The sequence below is a fragment of the Thunnus maccoyii genome, chromosome 5 (genome assembly GCF_910596095.1).
Source record: "Thunnus maccoyii chromosome 5, fThuMac1.1, whole genome shotgun sequence".
Taxonomy (NCBI): domain Eukaryota; kingdom Metazoa; phylum Chordata; class Actinopteri; order Scombriformes; family Scombridae; genus Thunnus; species Thunnus maccoyii.
Window position 1 is genome coordinate 4,406,087 of NC_056537.1, and position 19,716 is coordinate 4,425,802.

Sequence of the window (19,716 nt, forward strand, 5' to 3'; positions counted from 1 at the left end):
GGGCTATTTTTCTGCAGATTCTGTGTTTTCTGGATGTTTTTGAGTGTTTATTTGTGGAGTTTCTTTCTGTATTTCTGTGTGTTTAGTTGTGTTTTTTTTGGGAAACTGTTGGACTCACAGCAGGATGAAGAGTTTCAGTAGCTGGTACTCCATGTGACCCAGTTCAGGTACTGGTTCTGTCAGCAGGATCTTCTCTGTTTCCAGACTGCTGTCTACACACACAAACACACACAAACACACACACAAGAAGACACATCTTACTCTGCTTGCAACAGTCAGATGGTTGATTGATTGACAGGTGGGCGGGGCTTACCGGTGAGGGTATGCGTGCTGAAGGGCGTGTCTGTGGCGAGGACGGGGGAGGAGTTTCCCAGCAGGTCCGGGAGAGACGAGGAGACGGCCGGGAGCGACGGCTTCCTCCTCCACTTCAACACCTCTGGATACTCGTCCTGACGGAGAGACGGAGACACAACACAGAAAAAAAGTCAGTCAATACTCTGCTGCTTCATAAACTTTTAATACAAGTTTGAAGCTTTCAACAAAAATATATAAGAGAAAGCTTAGAATTACATCTTCTAAAAATACAGTTTTAATTTCTGATGTGCAGTGTTTGCAGGAAGTGCTCTTTGAAAGATCTTAACAGATATTTTACACATTTAAAGTCCCCCTCTACTCAAAAACAACTTCTTCTTCTTCTTGTTTCTTCAGCTGGATGTTTGAGCTTCACTGTGCAGAATGATGTATGTGCTGGGTTTGTTTTCACATTCATCTGCTGAAGGATCAAAGTTTCACCTTTAATCTCGGTTTAAGTCGAGTACCTACGAGCATGATTTGTGACATCACAACTAGTTTGGAGCCAGTCATAGTCCAGTTTGCAACTTAAACCAGACCTGCCAACCTGTACGCATTTTAACATCAAAGTACGCTGGTACGATTTGTCACTCATTCCCACTGCCTTCACCCAAATATCAAGCGTGGATGATCCATGGATGTATAATAAGAGCTGGATAGAGCTCCGCCCCTCAGCCTTGCAGCCAGTTTTTCCCAGTGGTCACTCACAGTATTGCGGTGAAAAATCCCCCTGCGGCCCAAAAAGCATTTTCCCCAAAGACCACCATTATAAAGAGACGTCTGTAAAACTGTTGACAGGACGCCTCGAACTGCAAACAAGGTCGATTATGACTCTTTCTATTATTATGAATTTTTGATCCGTGGAGGTTTTTGTAAAACTTTTCTCGAGCTGAGAAAAGCAATTTAAAGATCCGTGACATCATCACAATGTAAAGTCTATGGGCCGAGCGGGAACTCGTGGGCGGGGTCAACAGGGGAAACACTACTGCACATATTCAGTGATTCGCACAACACGGAAAGTAAACCTAGAACTTTTTTTGTCGTATGCGCCAGCCGAGCAATTCTTACTGGACTGAATTGGCGCCATTTTCGTTCCCGTATCCAACTCTGTGTCTTATCGCCAGCAACACAACGTCAATTTTATCCCTCTAGTTCCCCTCCTCACTCCGGATGGGCTGGATGTGGAAAGTTGAAACTGTGACTTGAGTTAACTCACAGTTTTTCACAATCGTTTACACACTAAAATCGGAACTTGAAACAGTCACTGAAACCTGAAACTCATGTATCAAATCCCTAAACCAGCTCTCTGTTTTCAATTCTAAATCAGTTTTTTTGCAAAACACTACACACAGCTCTCTACGTTAGACACAACATTCAAGGTTAAAATCTCTCGTGTTCCTTTGGAAAACAACGACAATCAAAATGCTGAGCTTTATGTACCAGCTGGCAACACCGACTCCTCTCAGGCGTAAACACTCGTTACTTAACCGTTCGCTTAGAAATCAGAGCTTTAGCATAAAAGGCCACAGATGAGCTCTCCTGTTTTGGAGGGAAATGGAGGCCAATGGTGAAGCGAGAACTAGAGGTGAAGGTGGAGAGTTCAGCTTATCGCTTGTGATGTAGATGTGACCACAACAAAATACGACGCAGGATGACGCCTCTGTTTTTTTTCTTAAATTTTGTTTTTTTTTTTGTTTTTAGAGTTTTGAAAAGAATGAGACATTTTTATCTTTTAGGTTGGATATGTGAAGTGTTACATACCAAACAATGATTAAAAAAAAGTTACTATATTACATTTGTATGTATTTATTTATATATATTTGACTAGATAAATGTTACTGTAACAATCTTTACAACCGTCTGCAGTGTAACACTGAAAATACAAAAGGCATCAACCTACTGATGAGATCTTCATAGCAGAGTTTTGTGTTGTTGGTTGGTCGATATATTCATATGTGTGTAATTTTGATGCAACAAAAAAAAAATATTTTGGAAAGAGATAAAACAGTTTTGAATGCAGTGTTTGCTTTTGCTAAAGATTTATAGAGTTTTGAGAAAATGAGCCAAAGATTCAGAAAATGCGTGATAACTACTGTGAAAAACTGTAAATTAACGCAAACCTGCCGATAACTAATAATGTTAGCTTAATGTTATGTAATTTACAAGATAGCTTGCTTGTTCACCAGGCATTTGAAGTTGAAGTTGGCAAAGTAACTTTAAGTTATATTGTCCGCATGTCGCAGATTGTTAAACGAGACGTTTCACAGCACTTTATTCATAACTATTATTGAAGCCAAACCCGTAAACGTAATGAGAGGAGCAGATCATGGCAGGATGAAGAAAAGTCAGTGCATGTGCTGCAGAAATAAAGTTACCCAGAAAGGAGGTGTGTGTGCGTGTGTGTGTGTGTGGTCCAGGTATTCCTACGTTGTGGGGACTCACCTCCCTTATGGGGACAAAAAGCAAGTCCCCTTAATGTAAATCATTAATTTTAGAGTGAGGACTTGGTTTAAAGTTAACGTTAGTTTAGGGTTATGTTAAGGTTAGGATAAGTTTCCAGGAAATTAATGTAAGTCTCAATGCAATGTCCTCTGAAGTGATGGAAACACCACTGTTTGTATGTGTGTGTGTGTGTGTGTGTGTGTGTGTGTGTGTGTGTGTTGGCGGTGTAGTCTATAACTTGGCCTACTCTTGGAAAACTTCAAGCAAAGGAAACATCTCTACATTGCAATTTAAGTCCAACATGTCAGGAGGGATGTGATGATGTCGTGTTCATATTCAGCCTGTATTGTTATTAGTTCATCAAACCATAAAGACCAACTAACAGTATTGGCATCTGCAGATATTGATCTGCAGATAGAGATCACCTTCTTTGTCTGTTTGACTGCTGCATGTATGCAAATGATGTACAATAATTCATTGTGTGAACAGCAGTGATTTGCATCTGACTCATCAAGGTCGCTGAAGTACTTAAAAAATTCATCCGGGGTTAGTGGGTCTATTAGACCGGTGTGATGTGGAAACTTGAAGCCTCCAGCTCACAAACACTGATAATGGACTTTACTATACTGTACTATACTTTACTAAATGTCTTTAAACATTTCTGGAGAGGATCTTTAACTGTTTCCTGTTACTGTTTGTTAGTGACCAACTGTTTAGGAACTAAGTGAAAATAGAAACCAGTAACACGGAAGACAAAACAGTGACATCAGAGAAAATCTAGACTTTCCTCCTTTCGTCCTAATTAACACTTTTCTGAGTCGTTCACGTGTCTTTGACTCATAATCACGGTATTTCAGATGGAACCTGAAGGCAGCGCGGGGGAAAGCCTCTTATCCACAGAGCGTGATGAGGTCATGATGAGGTCACAGAGGGTCACTACAAGACCAAAACAACAGCTCCTGTTATTCCACTAAGCCTGTTTTCACTGACTGGTGACTCTAATTCGAATGTTTTCATCATTTCTGTCCCTTTGAAAGCCTTTGAAGGCTTTTATATCCCTCACGTCATCTTTCTGTATGAGTCAGTCTGTTTGTCAGATTAGTGTTGAACATCGAACCAAAATACCTTTCTGGTATAGACAATTACTTTATTAAACAGAAACTGAAAACAGCTGCCTGCTGCGGCCCAAAACAACGCTATGAGAGCGCTGAGAGTGAACCAAAATAGTGAAGTTACAGTCAGACAGATAAGCAATGAGCTGAAACTCACTATAAAGCTCTGTAAAGCCGAGAGGAGCTGCAGAGTCGCTGATAATCTGTAGGTTCATCACTACGAGCCACAACCAACACATCACACACTGAGCTCAGAAATATTAATTATAGCAGCTTTAAAGTAAGGCATTGAAAAAAAAATCTTTAGGGGTTGTCTTAAGATATTCTGGTGACGTAAGATAAAGACATGACTTTAGTAGTAACATTTCTTTTCTATTTAATGTGAATGTATTGTTACCATAGACAGAGAGCTGGGCTCCTCCAGGTACTGCTTCAGACTCAGACTCTTCCCGTTCACCTGAAAGAAAAAACAAAGGAACAGTCAGACAAGAGGAACTTCAGTCTAAAGTCTGGATGAAACTGGATTTTAATACTGAACACTTTTATCAGAAGAATAAACAGTTTTTCAGCTGATCTACAAACCTGCAGGTGAGTGCAGATCCTCCTGAGGACGTCATAGACGCTGTCTCTGGACAGCAGGGACACAAACACATACTGCAGAGAGAGAGAGAGAGCATGAGCTTCAAATCAGATAGAAAGTGACTGAAAACATCAAAGGACGGGTTCACAATTTTTTAAGTCTGTTTTAAAACAAAAGTCAGGAACCCAAATGAACATAAAATGTGCAAAAATGTATTTCAAAGTTTATCTGAAGCTAATATGAAGCTCCAGCGTCCAAATGAGTCAAATCAAGTAGATATCTTTCAACGTTACAGTCTTTTTAGTGCCAAATTTCCTCTTTTTGTTACTATACTTCCACCTGCAGCTCAACAGGGAAACACTGTCCGAGGAAACACAAAGAGGGAATTTGATGCTAAAAAGACTGTAAATGATGCAGATATCCACTTGATGAATGAACAGGAGGAATGATTACATCACTGTTCATATGGACACCTGACTGTTGGTTTAAGACCATCCACAAAAGAAAAGGTGAATGAATGTGTTTCCATCCACTACTGTTATCAACATAAACAGCTAGTGGTGCTAATTCTCCAGTCGGTGCCATTAAACCATCGCAGAAGAAGAAGACACAACGAGGTGATGTCATTAAAAGATTGATTGCATTTTGTGGCTTTTTTTTTTTTTTTTTAATTCAACAAACTTTTCCACCTCAGACACATTTAAACTTTTTTTTTTTTTTTTGCAATGAAAATGACTTTTTTTCAGAATTTCTGGGTTTTTTTTATATGCAAACTGAAAATGTAAATAAAAACCGGTGGATGGAAACTAACTTACTGTCAGACATCACAGCAGCTATTAATTTTAGGATTTTTTGAGGCAATGCAATAAAATTTAACCATCAGTCATAGTAAAGCAGGTACCAGAACGCTTGTCTTTCAATGCAAACAGCAATAATAATAATAATAATAATGTGGTCTCTCTGCTGTGTACGTGTCTCGTCTGGTACCTTCTGCCCGGTATCCATGGTGATAGCCAGGCCGTTTGGCACCAGGCCAGCCGTCTTGTGCTTCTTCACCAGCCGAACCGACACCACCGGTATACAGACCTGCAGAATCACAAACATGTAGCATTAACACTGAGGTGAGATGACCTTTAACCTTGACTCTGGACTGACTCTAAAACTGCAGAAACAAATGTCTAAACACAAACACAAACATACACAGGTTGACTCAGCGGAGTCACGTATACATGTATCCATGTTCATTCACATCGTCATCTCACTGGATAAATGCTCGTATTGTGCTGATGATCATATAACACTGTTTCAGGAGAAGAAAGAGGCTTTATGAAACTGAAATCAATAATTCAATCTGTAAACAAACTGAACAAACCGTCGACTTTTAGTTCATTAAGTGTTACATTTTTTTCTGCATTTTTAAAAAACTGAAAAACACATTACTTCCTGTCTAAACAAGGCATCTTATAAATTAGGATGTGTGACAAATAGGAAATGGTAGAGATGTTATATATACTGTACATGCATATGAGGTTTTCTGTTGCATGACTAAGCACTTTTCCTCTTTTATCAGCTCAGTATGAGCACACACACACACACACATATATATACACACATACAGTAGCAGTCAAAAGTTTGCACACAATTCCTCATTCATGTATATTAATGAGATGGACAAAATATTAGGAACACTTTTCAATATAATGCACTCCAGTTCACCACCACTCACTACGACCTCAATAATAAACATAAAGTAGAATAAAGCAGAATTATTGCCTTTCTTCTTGCAGCTGAAACTATTACTGGTGTTATTTTAGAAGCCAGTTTAAAGGATGTTACTGGTGATCTTCTGTTTCTCTTATTGTCAACAAATCTCATGTGCAGAGTCAAACCAACAATGAACTCATCCTGCTTAAATGTGTTGTGTATCTAAAGTCTGATATATCTTATTCCTCTGTGCTGTAAACCTCCGTTGTTGTCCAAAATCTATTAAAAACATGCACGATGGCCTCTTCCTGACACACAGATACTTTCCAGAGAGTGAAAACTTGACACTGTTATTAGATTTTGGAGCCGTTTCTAAACAAACTAAAGTCACCGCGATCTTCAGGGTGAAGGAACATGTGCAGCTGCGTGACTCATTCACGTGTTTTTAACAGTTTTTGGACAACAACAGCGGAGGTCTACAGCACAGAGGAATACGATATATCAGACTTTGGATACACACATAACACTTGTAAGTAGGATCAGTTGATTGTTAGTTTGACTCTGCACATGAGATTTGTTGACAATAAGTCAAATCCTTTAAAGACGCAGGTGTTGGAGGTGGACTTCACCCACCTTGATGTCTTTGCCGAACAGGTTTGCGTAGAAACAGAGCCAGTTCCTGGAGATGTAGAGTCGTCCCTGCAGCAGGATGTCCCTCAGCAACGCACACGAATACACTGCAGAGGAAGACACAAAACCACACCTGAGACATCTTTACCTCACTTCTACTACATGATGAAGTGTTTCACCCTCAACAGAGTAACAGACTGGGGGATTATAGATGGAGTCAGAGCAGCTGAGTGTTTACCTTTCATCAGGATCTCCTCTTTAGGAACAGTCACGAACAGTTTGTGGTACTGAGAGTTGTATTTGCTGACGGTCTGTGGAAGCAAGAAAAGGAGCAAAATTAAGTTTAATGTGATGTTTCTGCAATTAATAATCATGTAACCACCATATTAGTAATATTTGTCCTATTATCAATACACAGTAGGGCTGCAAACAATGATTATTTTATTATTTATGATGAATCTATTAATTGTTTGGCCTGAAAATTGCTTGTTTTGTTCAACAAACAGCCGAAAACCCAAACGTATTAAATTTACTATCACACAAGACAGAGGATAGATAGATAGATGGATAGGTAGATAGATAGATGGATGGATGGATGGATGGTTGGATGATAGATGGATGGATGGAAGTATGGATGATAGATGGATGGATGATAGATGGATGGATGGCTGGATGGATGATAGATGGATGGATGATGGATGGATGGCTGGATGGATGATGGATGGATGATAGATGGATGGATGGATGGTTGGATGATAGGTGGATGGATGGATGTATGGATGGATGATAGATAGATGGATGGATGATGGATGGATGGATGGATGATAGATAGATGGATGGATGATGGATGGATGGATGGATGATAGATGGATGGATGGATGATAGATAGATGGATGGATGATAGATGGATGGATGGATGGTTGGACGATAGATGGATGGATGATAGATAGATGGATGGATGGATGGATGATAGATGGATGGATGGATGATAGATAAATGGATGGATGATAGATGGATGGATGGATGGTTGGACGATAGATGGATGGATGATAGATAGATGGATGGATGATGGATGTATGGATGGATGATAGATAGATGGATGGATGATAGATGGATGGATGGATGGTTGGATGATAGATGGATGGATGGATGATAGATGGATAGATGGATGGATGATAGATAGATGGATGGATGATGGATGTATGGATGGATGATAGATAGATGGTTGGATGATAGATGGATGGATGGATGATAGATGGATAGATGGATGGATGATAGATAGATGGATGGATGATAGATAGATGGATGATAGATAGATAGATAGATACATACATACATACATACATACATACATACATACATACATACAGTAAACATCCACATCCATACACATATACATGAGTTACAGTCATTGGGGTTTTTTGTAGCTGAGAGGATAAAAGCTGCCATATCGTGTCTGTTTCCAGGGATCTGTGTCTGCGAGCAGATGGAGGCAGTGTGGAGGACGGGTGGAGGAGGGTGGAGGAGGGCGCGTGGGGTCGTGTATAACATCGTGTGCTCTGCGTGCGAGAGCTCTGCTGTCGAGGTCTGAGAGGTTGGGGGTTGGGAGGACGATCATTTTGGAGGCATTTTGTGTGATGAGTTTGTTCCAGTAGCAGCAAATCCTCACATAAGACAAGCTGGTAATGGGAAATATTTGGCATTTTTCTGCCTTAATATAACTATCAAAATATTTGCTGATTATTTTTCTGTTGATTGACTAATCAATTAATCGATTCATCGTTGCAGCTTTAATATATTACAGTATATCACAACATAGATATGTATGAGAGATGTCCCTTGGTTACATCATGTTTAACCAGAAGACAAAGGATTTGGCAGATTAAAAACATTCAGGAGGGAAATAGATTGAAGAGCTGTCTGATCTGAGAGATGGAAAGTGACACATTTCCTTAATTTCTTAATGTTTTCTTTCTTGTCTGTCAGTTTTACACAAAATGGCAAAAAAAGCGAAACATTCTGGTGAACAGATGATCATAAAGATCTGAAAATCAGATTATTTAAAGTCCCCTTCCACTCAAAACTGTGTTTTTCTGTGCAGAGTTTCAGTTTCATCATCTGAAGGAGGAAAGTTTCTCTGCTCACCTTAAATCTCAATTGAACACGTGAAGCTACGAGCAGGATTTGTGACATCACGACTAGTTTGGAGCCAATCATGGTCCAGTATGCAACTTATACAAGTGTGGTGTGGAAACCTGAAGCCTCCAGTGAACAAACACTGAGAATGGACTTTACAGTGAAGAAGGAAACATCAGCAGGAAAACGTTTGAACTTAAAAATATATTCAGATTGTGGAATTTTTAATGAGGGTGAAGGTAAAGATGTTATTTTAAGGATTTAACAAGATGATAGAATTTTTTCTTTGTGGAAAAAAACACATCAGACACAAATTATGATTCTAAGGAAAGTATTTTATAAACATCTTAAAACGTGTCTGGAGGGGATCTTTAAGATCTGTTTACTAGTATTTGTAAGTTTTGAGTGATTTATTTTCATTTGAAGGCTGTGAGGGTTGAACACGATCCTGGTCTCCAGCTGTGTCTGTTTCATCTTCGTCATCATCGTCCTGTTTGCAAAAATCACTTATAAAATGATCAAATTGATGTTCAATATAATCATTCTGCTGTCCAGCTTCACATCAACTAAAACTCTTCACACATTTACACTGAAACTTATTTTTTACTGATAGTTTAACTACATGAATCTGATAATATTAGTATATTTTTAACTGGGCTTTGAATGCAGAATCCCTATCTGAGTATTTCTTTCACCGCCGCTGATCTTCTCATGTAGTTTCTGGAATATTCTGTCGTATTGTTTTGGTTCCTGATATTTGGGTCAGAAGTTACATCATCCACCTGTGTCTCTGTGTTCGGTCTCCGCGAGGCAGACGCCGACTTCCTGCTTTCCTGTTCCTGTCTGAAACAACAAAGACTGAAACAACAGAAAACAGCAGCAGCAGCTCGTCGCCTGCTCCACCTGAAGCTTCTGAAGACAGTTTGAACATTTGGGTCAAACTACAAGTTTTGTGCACTTTTTTTTTCTTACTCTGCCATCTAAAATGATCATTTCTGAATATTCTTTCTCTCCTGATACTGAACTTTCAGCCTCCTGAGGGCAGGAGCCTGTTTTATTATTTGATATATTGTAAGTTTTCATTCAAATGAACTGGACTAAATGTGATCTGGTCGATGTAGATGAGGAGTTTTCAGAGTCTGACACTGGCTCCCTCAGACGAAATGTCTCATGTGGCTGTTGGTGCATATTCGTGATTTTGGTGCAGATGGGACACTGGAGCCCAGATGTTGGGGTGATGCCAGTTGCCCGTTGGTGACGTTGTGTGTGTTTCACTTCTTTTCTTTGTTGGCTGTCGGGGTGTAGAGTGTTGAAGGAGGCCTGCCGGGTAGACCTGTCGGTGTCTCGGGGGTTAAAGGAGCTCAGGGTCGATGTTGTTGATGTTGTGATTTTTATATAATCTTTGTATCGTCTCTTCTGTCCACCTGCAGCATGTTTAGCCTGGAAAGAACTGGGGTGTTGGCGGCTGACAGAAGTTCTGAATAAGGTGTCCAGTCTTCTCTAAATAGGCTGAGTTTTTCTGTAGATAGTGTGCATGGAAAGACCATGTCTCTGCTCCGTAGACTGTATTGTAGACAGCAACTTTACTGCTGGTCTTCAGGTTCTTACTATTGCAGACTCAGGCCTGGAGGCTGCAGAGCTTTACTGATGTGGTCTTTTTCATGGTTTAGGAAGCAGTCAGAGGAGAATTTGCATCCGAGGTAAATAACCTGGTACACATCTTTCAGTTGGGACACGTTGGACGTGGAAGCTGAAAGCTGAGGAAGATTTGTTTGAGAGCTGAGACATGATCTCAGTTTTCTTCATGTTGACCTTGAAGCCAAAAGAGCGGCAGGGAACACCTGGAGTCCTCCAATAGAGACCAGGAAACAGAAGCATGTAAACACCTGATCCAGGTTTCTGAACGTTGTCTAACACGGTGGCTGAGATGGTGAGAAATCAAGACACAACTTCACACAGATGATTAGAAACCTGGAATAACCTGGAATAACCTGGAATAACCTGGAATAACCAGGTTTCTCATGTCCCATGTTAATGCCACATCCTGAATATGATCAAAACCAGGATGAGACTAAAAACAAGGACACTAGTGCGCACGTAAACACCCTCAGTGATGACATGAAAACACTGAAAACAGTTCATGTTAATGGATTGTCTTACTTCGATTTGGGGGATAATCTTGCTCTCAGTTTTGCTAATATAGTTCCCATAATGCTTTGGGGGATGTAAACAGGAAACAGCAAATTCGCACCATTTATAGTACGCTGAATCAGCTACAAGCAGTTCCTGCCAACTATATGTCTGATCCTCCCTTAAATACTATAAATCCTGCAAACATTTGCAAAAGTGACACACAAAGATGACTTCAGCCTGACGTGACTTTGAGCGTTTGATGAATACGGCACACGTGTGTGTCTGAGCCAGAATGTGTCACATCTGTGTGGCTGAAAAAAACATCTGGAGTAAATCTGGTCCTCTGGAATTTTTAAATTGTAAAACATATCTGCCATTCAATCTCAAGACTTAAACCTGTCTGTGTTTGAGCTGTTAATGTCTGATGATAAACCAACCCTCTGTCTGCTGAAACAGACACATACACACACCCCTGAATGTGTTTCCATGGAGACGAGACAGACGCCGGAAACTTCTGCAGAGACTTAAAAACAGATTTGAAAGGACTCCCGCTGCTCTGTCGGCATTGTGTGTGTCTGTGTGTGTGTGTCTGTGTGTGTGTGTGTGTCTGTGTGTGAGTGTGTGTGTGTGTGTGTGTGTGTGTGTGTGTGTGTGTGTGTGTGTGTGTAGGTGGGAGCTCAGCAGTGCGTGTCATCATTTTTAGGTCAGTTCAAGGACTTACTGATCCTCTGTAGCACTTCTTCACGTCTTCGTAGGACAGGTCGTCGATCAGCTGCAGCCTGCAGGAAACATCACAACATCTAATTAGATCGTTTGTGTCAGAAAAGACAAAACGTTCAGTTTCTGCAGAGAAACAGAGGAGTGAAGATTAGTGATGGGAACCGAGAACAGAGTCTGAACTGATACTGGTTTCCAACCTTTTTGGCTTTTGACGTCTTACAAAAAGCAGTGTGTAGTCGGGGTCACATTTCACATGTCTATGAGTTGTTAACAGCTCCACCAAATAGTGATTTTTCCCTCTAAACTTCTCACATGCTTTCATTTCAATAAATGTTCAAATGATCCAATATTTCAGCAAAAATCAAAGATTAGAGAAAAAGTCCAAAAACTGAAAACAGATTTGTGTATCAGAACTTTGTTTTTTCTTCTTTCCTCTCCCATTAATCATCTCACGACCCCTCAGATTTATCTGCTGACCCTTTGGAGGGGCCCGACCCCTAGGTTGGGAACCACTGGACTAAACTAGCTAACTGTATATAAAGTAGTGTAAACTAGCTCCACCTCCAGCAGCTACAACAGTAACATGCTGCTCTAACACTGATGCTTCACTATTAATAATCTAATGATGTCATATCGATGACCGAAGAGCAAAACCTCCGATCTGAAAAATGCAGTTTTTTGAGAAAACTAAAAAAAACTTGTTTTCTTGCAGAATGCTATTTGTTAAGGATACCCAATACATAATACACTGTTTTTGGACTATATTATTATATTATGTGTTATAGATATTAATGCCTTGCAAAGAGCAGATAGGAGCTTCTGCACTTGGTGCAAGTTGGAAGAGGTTCCACAAAACGATGCTTTAAATTAAGTTAATAATTGAAATTAAATTAAAAATAAAATTAAGTTTGTTTTCAGGTAAAAAGATGTAGTAAATATAATAGTTACTACATTGTAGTATACTAGGGTCAGAATTCCTTAAATTCAGTGTATTTGCTTCCTCGTCCAGTGGAAATGAATGTTCAGTGATTGTGTAACTCACTCGTGCTGTAGCCTCTCTACACACCCAGGGACTCTGCGTTGTGTTTTTGTTTTGTTGTGTGACTTTTCAGTCACAATGAAGGGCGGGATTATCTCACAGACAGACTGAATATGAGCAGCCTTCCTTGTTCTCATCATCCAAAGTGAAATCCACCAATCAGAACATTCTGCAGATAGGAGGTTTTGCGCTAAGGCCATCAAATATATAATAATATCTCAGTCAGAGGGACCAAACCACTACTTTTACTGCAATACTTTAACTACATCAAGCTCATAATACTTATGTACTTTTATGTACTTTTACTTGTGATGGAGTATTTTTACATTGCTGTATTTGTACTTTTATGTAAGTAAAGCATCTTAATATTTCTTCCATCACTGCCTGAGATTTGTCAAGAAACATGGAGCCCTTTAAATAAATCTGTTGGAAATTTAAATTGTTGGTCTCATGTCTGTAAAAGTCACAGCAGCAGTATTTTATTTCAAAGTTGAACCTGAAACATTTCTGTGACACTTTAAACTGAATGTTGTCAGATGAACATAAAGATAAAGCAACAGAGAGAGAAATGTGTGGCTTGTTTCACCTTCTAACATCACTGTAATACATTTAAAATGTCATCTCTAGTGCACAAAACTGGTTTAATAAACCAGGAAAAAGACGATTTTAAGGTGTTGAGGAGATTCTTCTTGCCATTGCAGTGCAACTGGAGCAGAAGAGGTTAAAAATCCCTCTAAAACCACAACAATCAGAGCAGAACAGCCTCTCTATATTTTCAATGTTCATTCATGCCAACTGCTGAATAAATAAATATCCAGCAAAATTCTGCTAATGTGAGCTAACAGGAATCCACCTGAACATCTTGTCATTCAACACTTGTGCATGTAGGACTTTATAAAACAGGCAGCAGAGTTCGCTCTCTAACAACATTAACAGTCGGTGGATTCACTGAGAGAAGCGACGGTCCTTTAATTAACAGCAAAATAACTTCAAAACCATCAGTGATGCAGACAGAAAAAAGTCTCCTTGTTGTCGTATTTTTAACTCATGTTGAAGGAACATTAACAGAAAAGTCACCGCTGAAAGAAATCACTTGAACAGATACTGCAGATGAAAGCAGCCGTGTTATGAGATCCATGTCTGAAAAAGGGCTTTAAATCACATTAAAGGTTTGATTTTTTTATATTTTCTCTGAGGCACAAACAAAATTTATGAGATCAGAGCTGCTGTATGAATCATGAAGGAGGAAAAAACACTCAGAAGTCACTGTCTGAATGAATTTAGAGTTTAAATATGACACTGAAGTAAAATATAAAACTCAAACAAACTGAATATTGTGTGCCAGAGATTGGGTTTTTTTTGCAGATGAATTTTATTTCAGTAGTTGTTGTAAACAGCTGCCTCAGCGTCTCCCTGCAGCTCTCTGTCCAGTATCATCAGCTGACAGTGTAACATCATCTACTGCAGGCTATAATATCTGTGTGACTGTCACATCCTCTGACTGCCTCTCATATTAGTCACGGAGCGCTCTGCTTTAGAAAGACCGTTTTTGGCAATATTCGCTCTCTTTTAGATCTGTTTTTGCTCTCTACCAACTCCTCAGGGAAATATCTGGCTCTTTATTTTTTTTTTTTTGTAAAACAGCTGCTGCAACCCAAAAACGACACTATGAGAGCGCTGAGAGTGAAGCAGAACAGTAAAAGTTGCAGCCGGACAGATAAACAATGAGCTGAAACTCACTATAAAGCTCCATAAAGCTGCAGAGTCACTGATCTGTAGCTTCATCACTACTTCTGAGGATGAATATGTTGAAAGACTGCAGAGCTAGAGAGCAAAACTGAAACTATGATTATTATTCTGTTTGGTAAAAATTCCCATTGTTACCTCTGGACAGCTAAAATAAAGTTCTCCCCTCATACACACACAGGCTCTTTAGGTGCAGCTGTCACATCATTACATCATGCAAAAGGCTCAGTCAGACGTTTCCTCGTGTTATCAGGAGCCACATGGCTGCGAGGATGTAAATGTGACCACAGATAACAACGAGAGTCGGCTCGGATCAAAGCTGCTGCTCGTTTTGTTCACACATGATGCATGACGAGTGACGCAGCACATCAAATCCAACAGCTGTCAACGTTTTGACACGACAGGTCGTCATCGGCCTGATGGTTAACTGAAGTAGGTTTTTTTAGTCGTCAGAGATTCAGCTACAACTTTCTTTTAGGTTTCAGTTGGTGATTTTCTATATTTGGTCACATCAGTTTGTTTGGAAACGGCCCTAACAACTAATGACATCAAGTTTTCAGTCTCAGGAGGGTAATTTGTGTGAGACAGATGCCACTGAGCATGTGCAGGAACGCAGTCCCCACTATCTATCTTTGTAAAAGGGGAGGTTCTGCTGATTTAATTACAGTGTGTGTGATGTCTGTATATTTTGGTGTGACAGAGTTATGATGTGGAGATTGAATTGTTCCCAGAAAAAGAGACGATTTACTGTTGGATGCAGCGTCTCCTCAAACAGCTTCAAGGTGTTTGGTTGGTTAACAAATCTTCAGATGCAAACAAAAGTAGTCGCAGATTAACTGCAAAACTCTGCCTGTAATCCGTTAGATTACCATGACATAAACTGATGCACGGTGTTAAAGTTCTAGGATTTGAACCAATGACTGCTGCTTGCTCATGAACCTGCTGCTCCATGCATGTGTCTGCAGAACACTGACTGTGTTCACTACGTGGAGCCGTGCTTCAGTGGCACTCTGGTCCAGGCCGACTTGGACATTATCTGGATCATTATCATGGAGGCTTTAATAGCTGAGGACGTGTCTTAGCAGCCGTCACTCACACACACACACACACACACACACATGCTTATTATTTGTGTCAGATTTCATGGAGGATGGTCAGGAGGGAACATGAAGTTCATGCAAAAAGAAAAGCAACTGATCAAAACTGGACACATTACTACGAGGATCAGCAGCAGTGTAACTACCAGTGATCAATTATATTGATTATTATAATGTGAATTGTAGGATTATCGATAATAAGAGTAAAACTGGAACTGAAGTGAAATTTCCCGTCAGACACTGGTTTTAGTTTGGTACACTGGAGCATGGAGAGTTCAGTGTGTGTGAAAGGAGTGATTGTCCACAAGAGCTACTGGGAGGAGCACACACACACACACACACACACACACACACACGATAAAAGAACTAATTATGCAAACCGTTTCAGCCTGAATGGGGAAACTGGAGCAGAGAAAAGAAGCTGTGTTCACACTGATGCAGGCAAATCTAAAAATGTTGATTAAGTAAAAAAAAACAGGGTTTAAGCGTCACTCGTCGTTTTCAGACGTCGGTTTCTGAGAAGCGTGGCGGCCGTTGTGACGTAGGCGGCGTGGCTGAACGGACAAATCTGACACCATCTCAGCAGCTTAAAGTTGTTAAAGTTGTCACTCGACGTATTTGCATCCTGCAGTTGCTTCTCTATTAGTTTTTACTGTTATTGGTCGCGTGCAGGATTCATGTCGCCTACACATGCACGCACATACACATCACTGTTGTCTTCTTTAAAGGAGAGGAAGTCTGTCTTCAAACAATAATGACGTCTCTAATGTCTAATGTACATTACTGTGCCAAAAATGTTAGGCTCTAACAATAAAGTGAGGATGCTTTCAAAAATGATGCCAGTTTTTATTTATCAGTTAACTTCATATAAAGTTGAGTCAATCTCAGAACCCGTCAGCTATCAGTCTGACGATGATTTAGCCTCTGGAGTATTATATTATAATATTATTATAGTATTTCGGGGCTCCTGGTGTAGCCAGCAGATGTCTGGATAACAGATATCCGGGCCAAGACTTCCTGTTGCGTGCATTGGTCGTTGTTTACAGACTGATAGACTAATAAAAAGCTAAATCATCGTCAGACTATAGCCATGCGTACCGTCTCTTTGGCTCTCCACATGGACTGTTTACCTGCATGCAACCAAAGCCTGCTCAAACGTGATTGGTCAATTCTACTCTGACTACAAATGGAAACCAGAAGGTTTCTGGTACCAAAATCCTGTCCCATTACCTACAGATTCTGTATTCATATGCAGATATCTGTTTATAGAGATTAAAGTTAAGTAAGCAGCAGAAACATAAAGTAAATCAATATTTGGTCTTTCAAACAGCAGCAGTTCTCCTCAGTGTTTCAGGTGCTCGGCAGGTCGCTTGTTCCTGCATCTCGGAGAAGTTGCCACAGTTCTTCTTCTTCTGTGGATTTCGGCGTCTCAGCTGCTTCTGTCTCTTCATGTTAATCCCAGACTGACTCCATGATGTTGAGATCAGAGACCATCTCCTGCAAGACTCCTTGTTGTAGCTGAAGATATTTCTTTATGACTCTGACACACCTTTCTGACGGTATTACACCACGGATAAATGCCTGAAACTTTTGCACATTGCTGTATGTGGAAATGTGTCCTGGTCGCTGTAATAATTCCTACTCTCCATACTAACCCTGAATGCAACTATACGGTAAGAGATGAGGGACAAAATCCATAGCCCTTGTTCCAAAGTTCAGCTGAAGCTAATATGATGTTTCAGTTAAATCCAGTCGATATATTCCAAAGTTACAGTCTGTTTAGACTGAGTTACAAGAGACAGTCAAGCAGCAGCCACCACATCTTGAGGCTGAAGCACCTTAAATTACCAACGACAGCCGCTAGAAGCTCCAACTGACCCCCATTCAAAAAGCCTCAACTTCTCTCTAGAAATACAGTCATTATGGTCTCAATCTCTAAATTCAGGTCCTCTAATAAGTGTGCTGGTGGTTATTTTGGAAATTATTGCTCCGTTAATAAGATTTGAAGACTTATAGCAGCTTTGATGTCTGACATGTGGGTGTTGATTGACAGTTGGCTCACCTGCTGCTCCGGGACTCACACTGAGTCGGATTAATGTTACTTGATTACTACACCTGCCCTGTTAGCACAATTTAGCTGAAATAGCTAACGTTGGTGTGTGACGTCACACTTCACTACGTCCATCTTCATATACAGTCAGTGAAGCTGGTGGAACGTCATGACTTTAGCTTTCTATTAGCATAAGAGGCTAATTTGACATTTTCTTTTATTGCTATTAAATTGCTTAAAAACTGTTTCTGAACAACTTAAGAGACTGAGCTGAGCTGAGCGCTTTGGGCTGTGTGTGGCTGTTTGTGGGTTTTAACGGAACATTAGCGCTCTGTCAGCAGAAGTGAATTAAGGCTTTACACTAGTTTCACACACACACACACACACACACACACACACACACACACACACACACACACACACACACACACACACACAAACTCCTTCTTCCCATCAGCCACTCCGCCTCTCTCTGAGCTCTGCTGCCTGGAAACGTGAGCTGACTGCACGTGCTGCAGGCAAACACACACACACACACACACACACACCAACACACACACACACACATACACACACACACACACACACACACACACACACACACACACACACCAACACACACACACACACATACACACACACACACAGCTCTGATTCTGCAGCTTTGCTTGCAGCTTGTTTTGTACGTGACAGGAATAACAGAGCAGAGAGAGAGAGAGACACTGAGGCTTTCCCTCTCTGTGTATTGTCTCTCCTGCACGTCTCCTCAGCTTTCATCTCCTGCCAAACACTCCGACACACACACACACACACACACACACACACACTCACACACACTTTATCAGGACTAATGAGTGAATCGGTTGATTATGAGGAGGTTGGATCCTGACATGAATCATCCTACATGACATTATTTCACACTTCCTGCGGCCTTCCTGTAATAACGGCGCTCACTACCGTCTGTCCGCAACATCTGGCTACGTCACGATTCCAGCTGCGCGTCTCGTCTGCACCTTGCAGCCGCTGGAGGTTTCCACCTGCGGCCTCTGATGGCGCCTGTTTCCTTTAGATCAAAACTAAACTGAGCGCTGCTTCTCTTTCCGGTGACAATGTCGTGAACGTGTGTGAGGAAGTATCGGGAGACATCATTGTGGCTTGTTTCCAGTTACTTCCTGTCAGGTAACTGAGACAGAGCTGCAACAAGTAGTCGATTGATTGTTTAGTCGTTTGACAGAAAAAAACCCCCAAAACATCTGTAATGTTTTATTTAATTTTAAAAGGAGAAAATCTCCAGTTCCTGCTTGTCATCTGTGATGATTTGCTGCTCTTCTTGGTCTTGTGTGACAGTAAATTGAATGTTTGTATTTTGTTGAATAAACAACGATTTGATGACATCACCTTTATGAAACCATGACAGACATGTTTCACTGTTTTCAGGCATTTTATAGATCAGACTTATTATTAATTAAATATAGAAAATAATTGGAGATTAATTGATAATGTAAATAATCGTAAATTGCAGCCGTAAACCAAGAGTCATGTGACTGAGCCATCATCAGCAGTTTTTGTATGAAGGTCTGTGGCGGCCGTACATGTTTTTACCATATTCCAAATAAATATAACAAGGATCGGGGCTCTAAGCTGATTATTTCAAATGTTTCCAACAGTTTTCAAACTCAGAGAAATCTGTCATTTTAATCAAGGTAACGTTCTGTTTCATTTGGTCGGCAGTCAATGGCGTCATACGTTCTTTGCACATGCGTTAGCGTTGTGGTTGTCTGCCAGAAGCTGTCATTCTTTGTTGTTTTTAACTATATCTTTTAACCGGATGAAGGATTTTAGTCATCAGACGTCTGGATCTTAAGTTATCAGAGAAACAAGCTGAGCAAACGTTAGCAGCAGCTCAGCTAGCAGCTTCTCCCGGACGTCCTGTGTCGACTAAATAGTGTGGGAGAAATGCTGATTTATAATGTGAA

At 40.4% G+C, this 19,716-nt stretch overlaps 1 protein-coding gene across 2 annotated transcripts in view; it reads right to left on the reverse strand.

Annotated features, from left to right (window-relative positions):
- Positions 1 to 19,716, reverse strand: part of LOC121897088 (GRAM domain-containing protein 2A) — a 34,920-nt gene that overhangs the window by 4,901 nt on the left and 10,303 nt on the right. For both annotated transcript variants that reach the window (XM_042411382.1, XM_042411381.1), the window contains exons 3-10: positions 11,810 to 11,867; positions 7,058 to 7,130; positions 6,823 to 6,926; positions 5,473 to 5,571; positions 4,488 to 4,559; positions 4,303 to 4,362; positions 314 to 449; positions 119 to 212 (exon numbers count right to left, since the gene is read on the reverse strand). In XM_042411382.1, the coding sequence (XP_042267316.1) occupies positions 119 to 212; positions 314 to 449; positions 4,303 to 4,362; positions 4,488 to 4,559; positions 5,473 to 5,571; positions 6,823 to 6,926; positions 7,058 to 7,130; positions 11,810 to 11,867 (696 nt within the window). The remainder of the gene's footprint in view (positions 1 to 118; positions 213 to 313; positions 450 to 4,302; positions 4,363 to 4,487; positions 4,560 to 5,472; positions 5,572 to 6,822; positions 6,927 to 7,057; positions 7,131 to 11,809; positions 11,868 to 19,716) is intronic.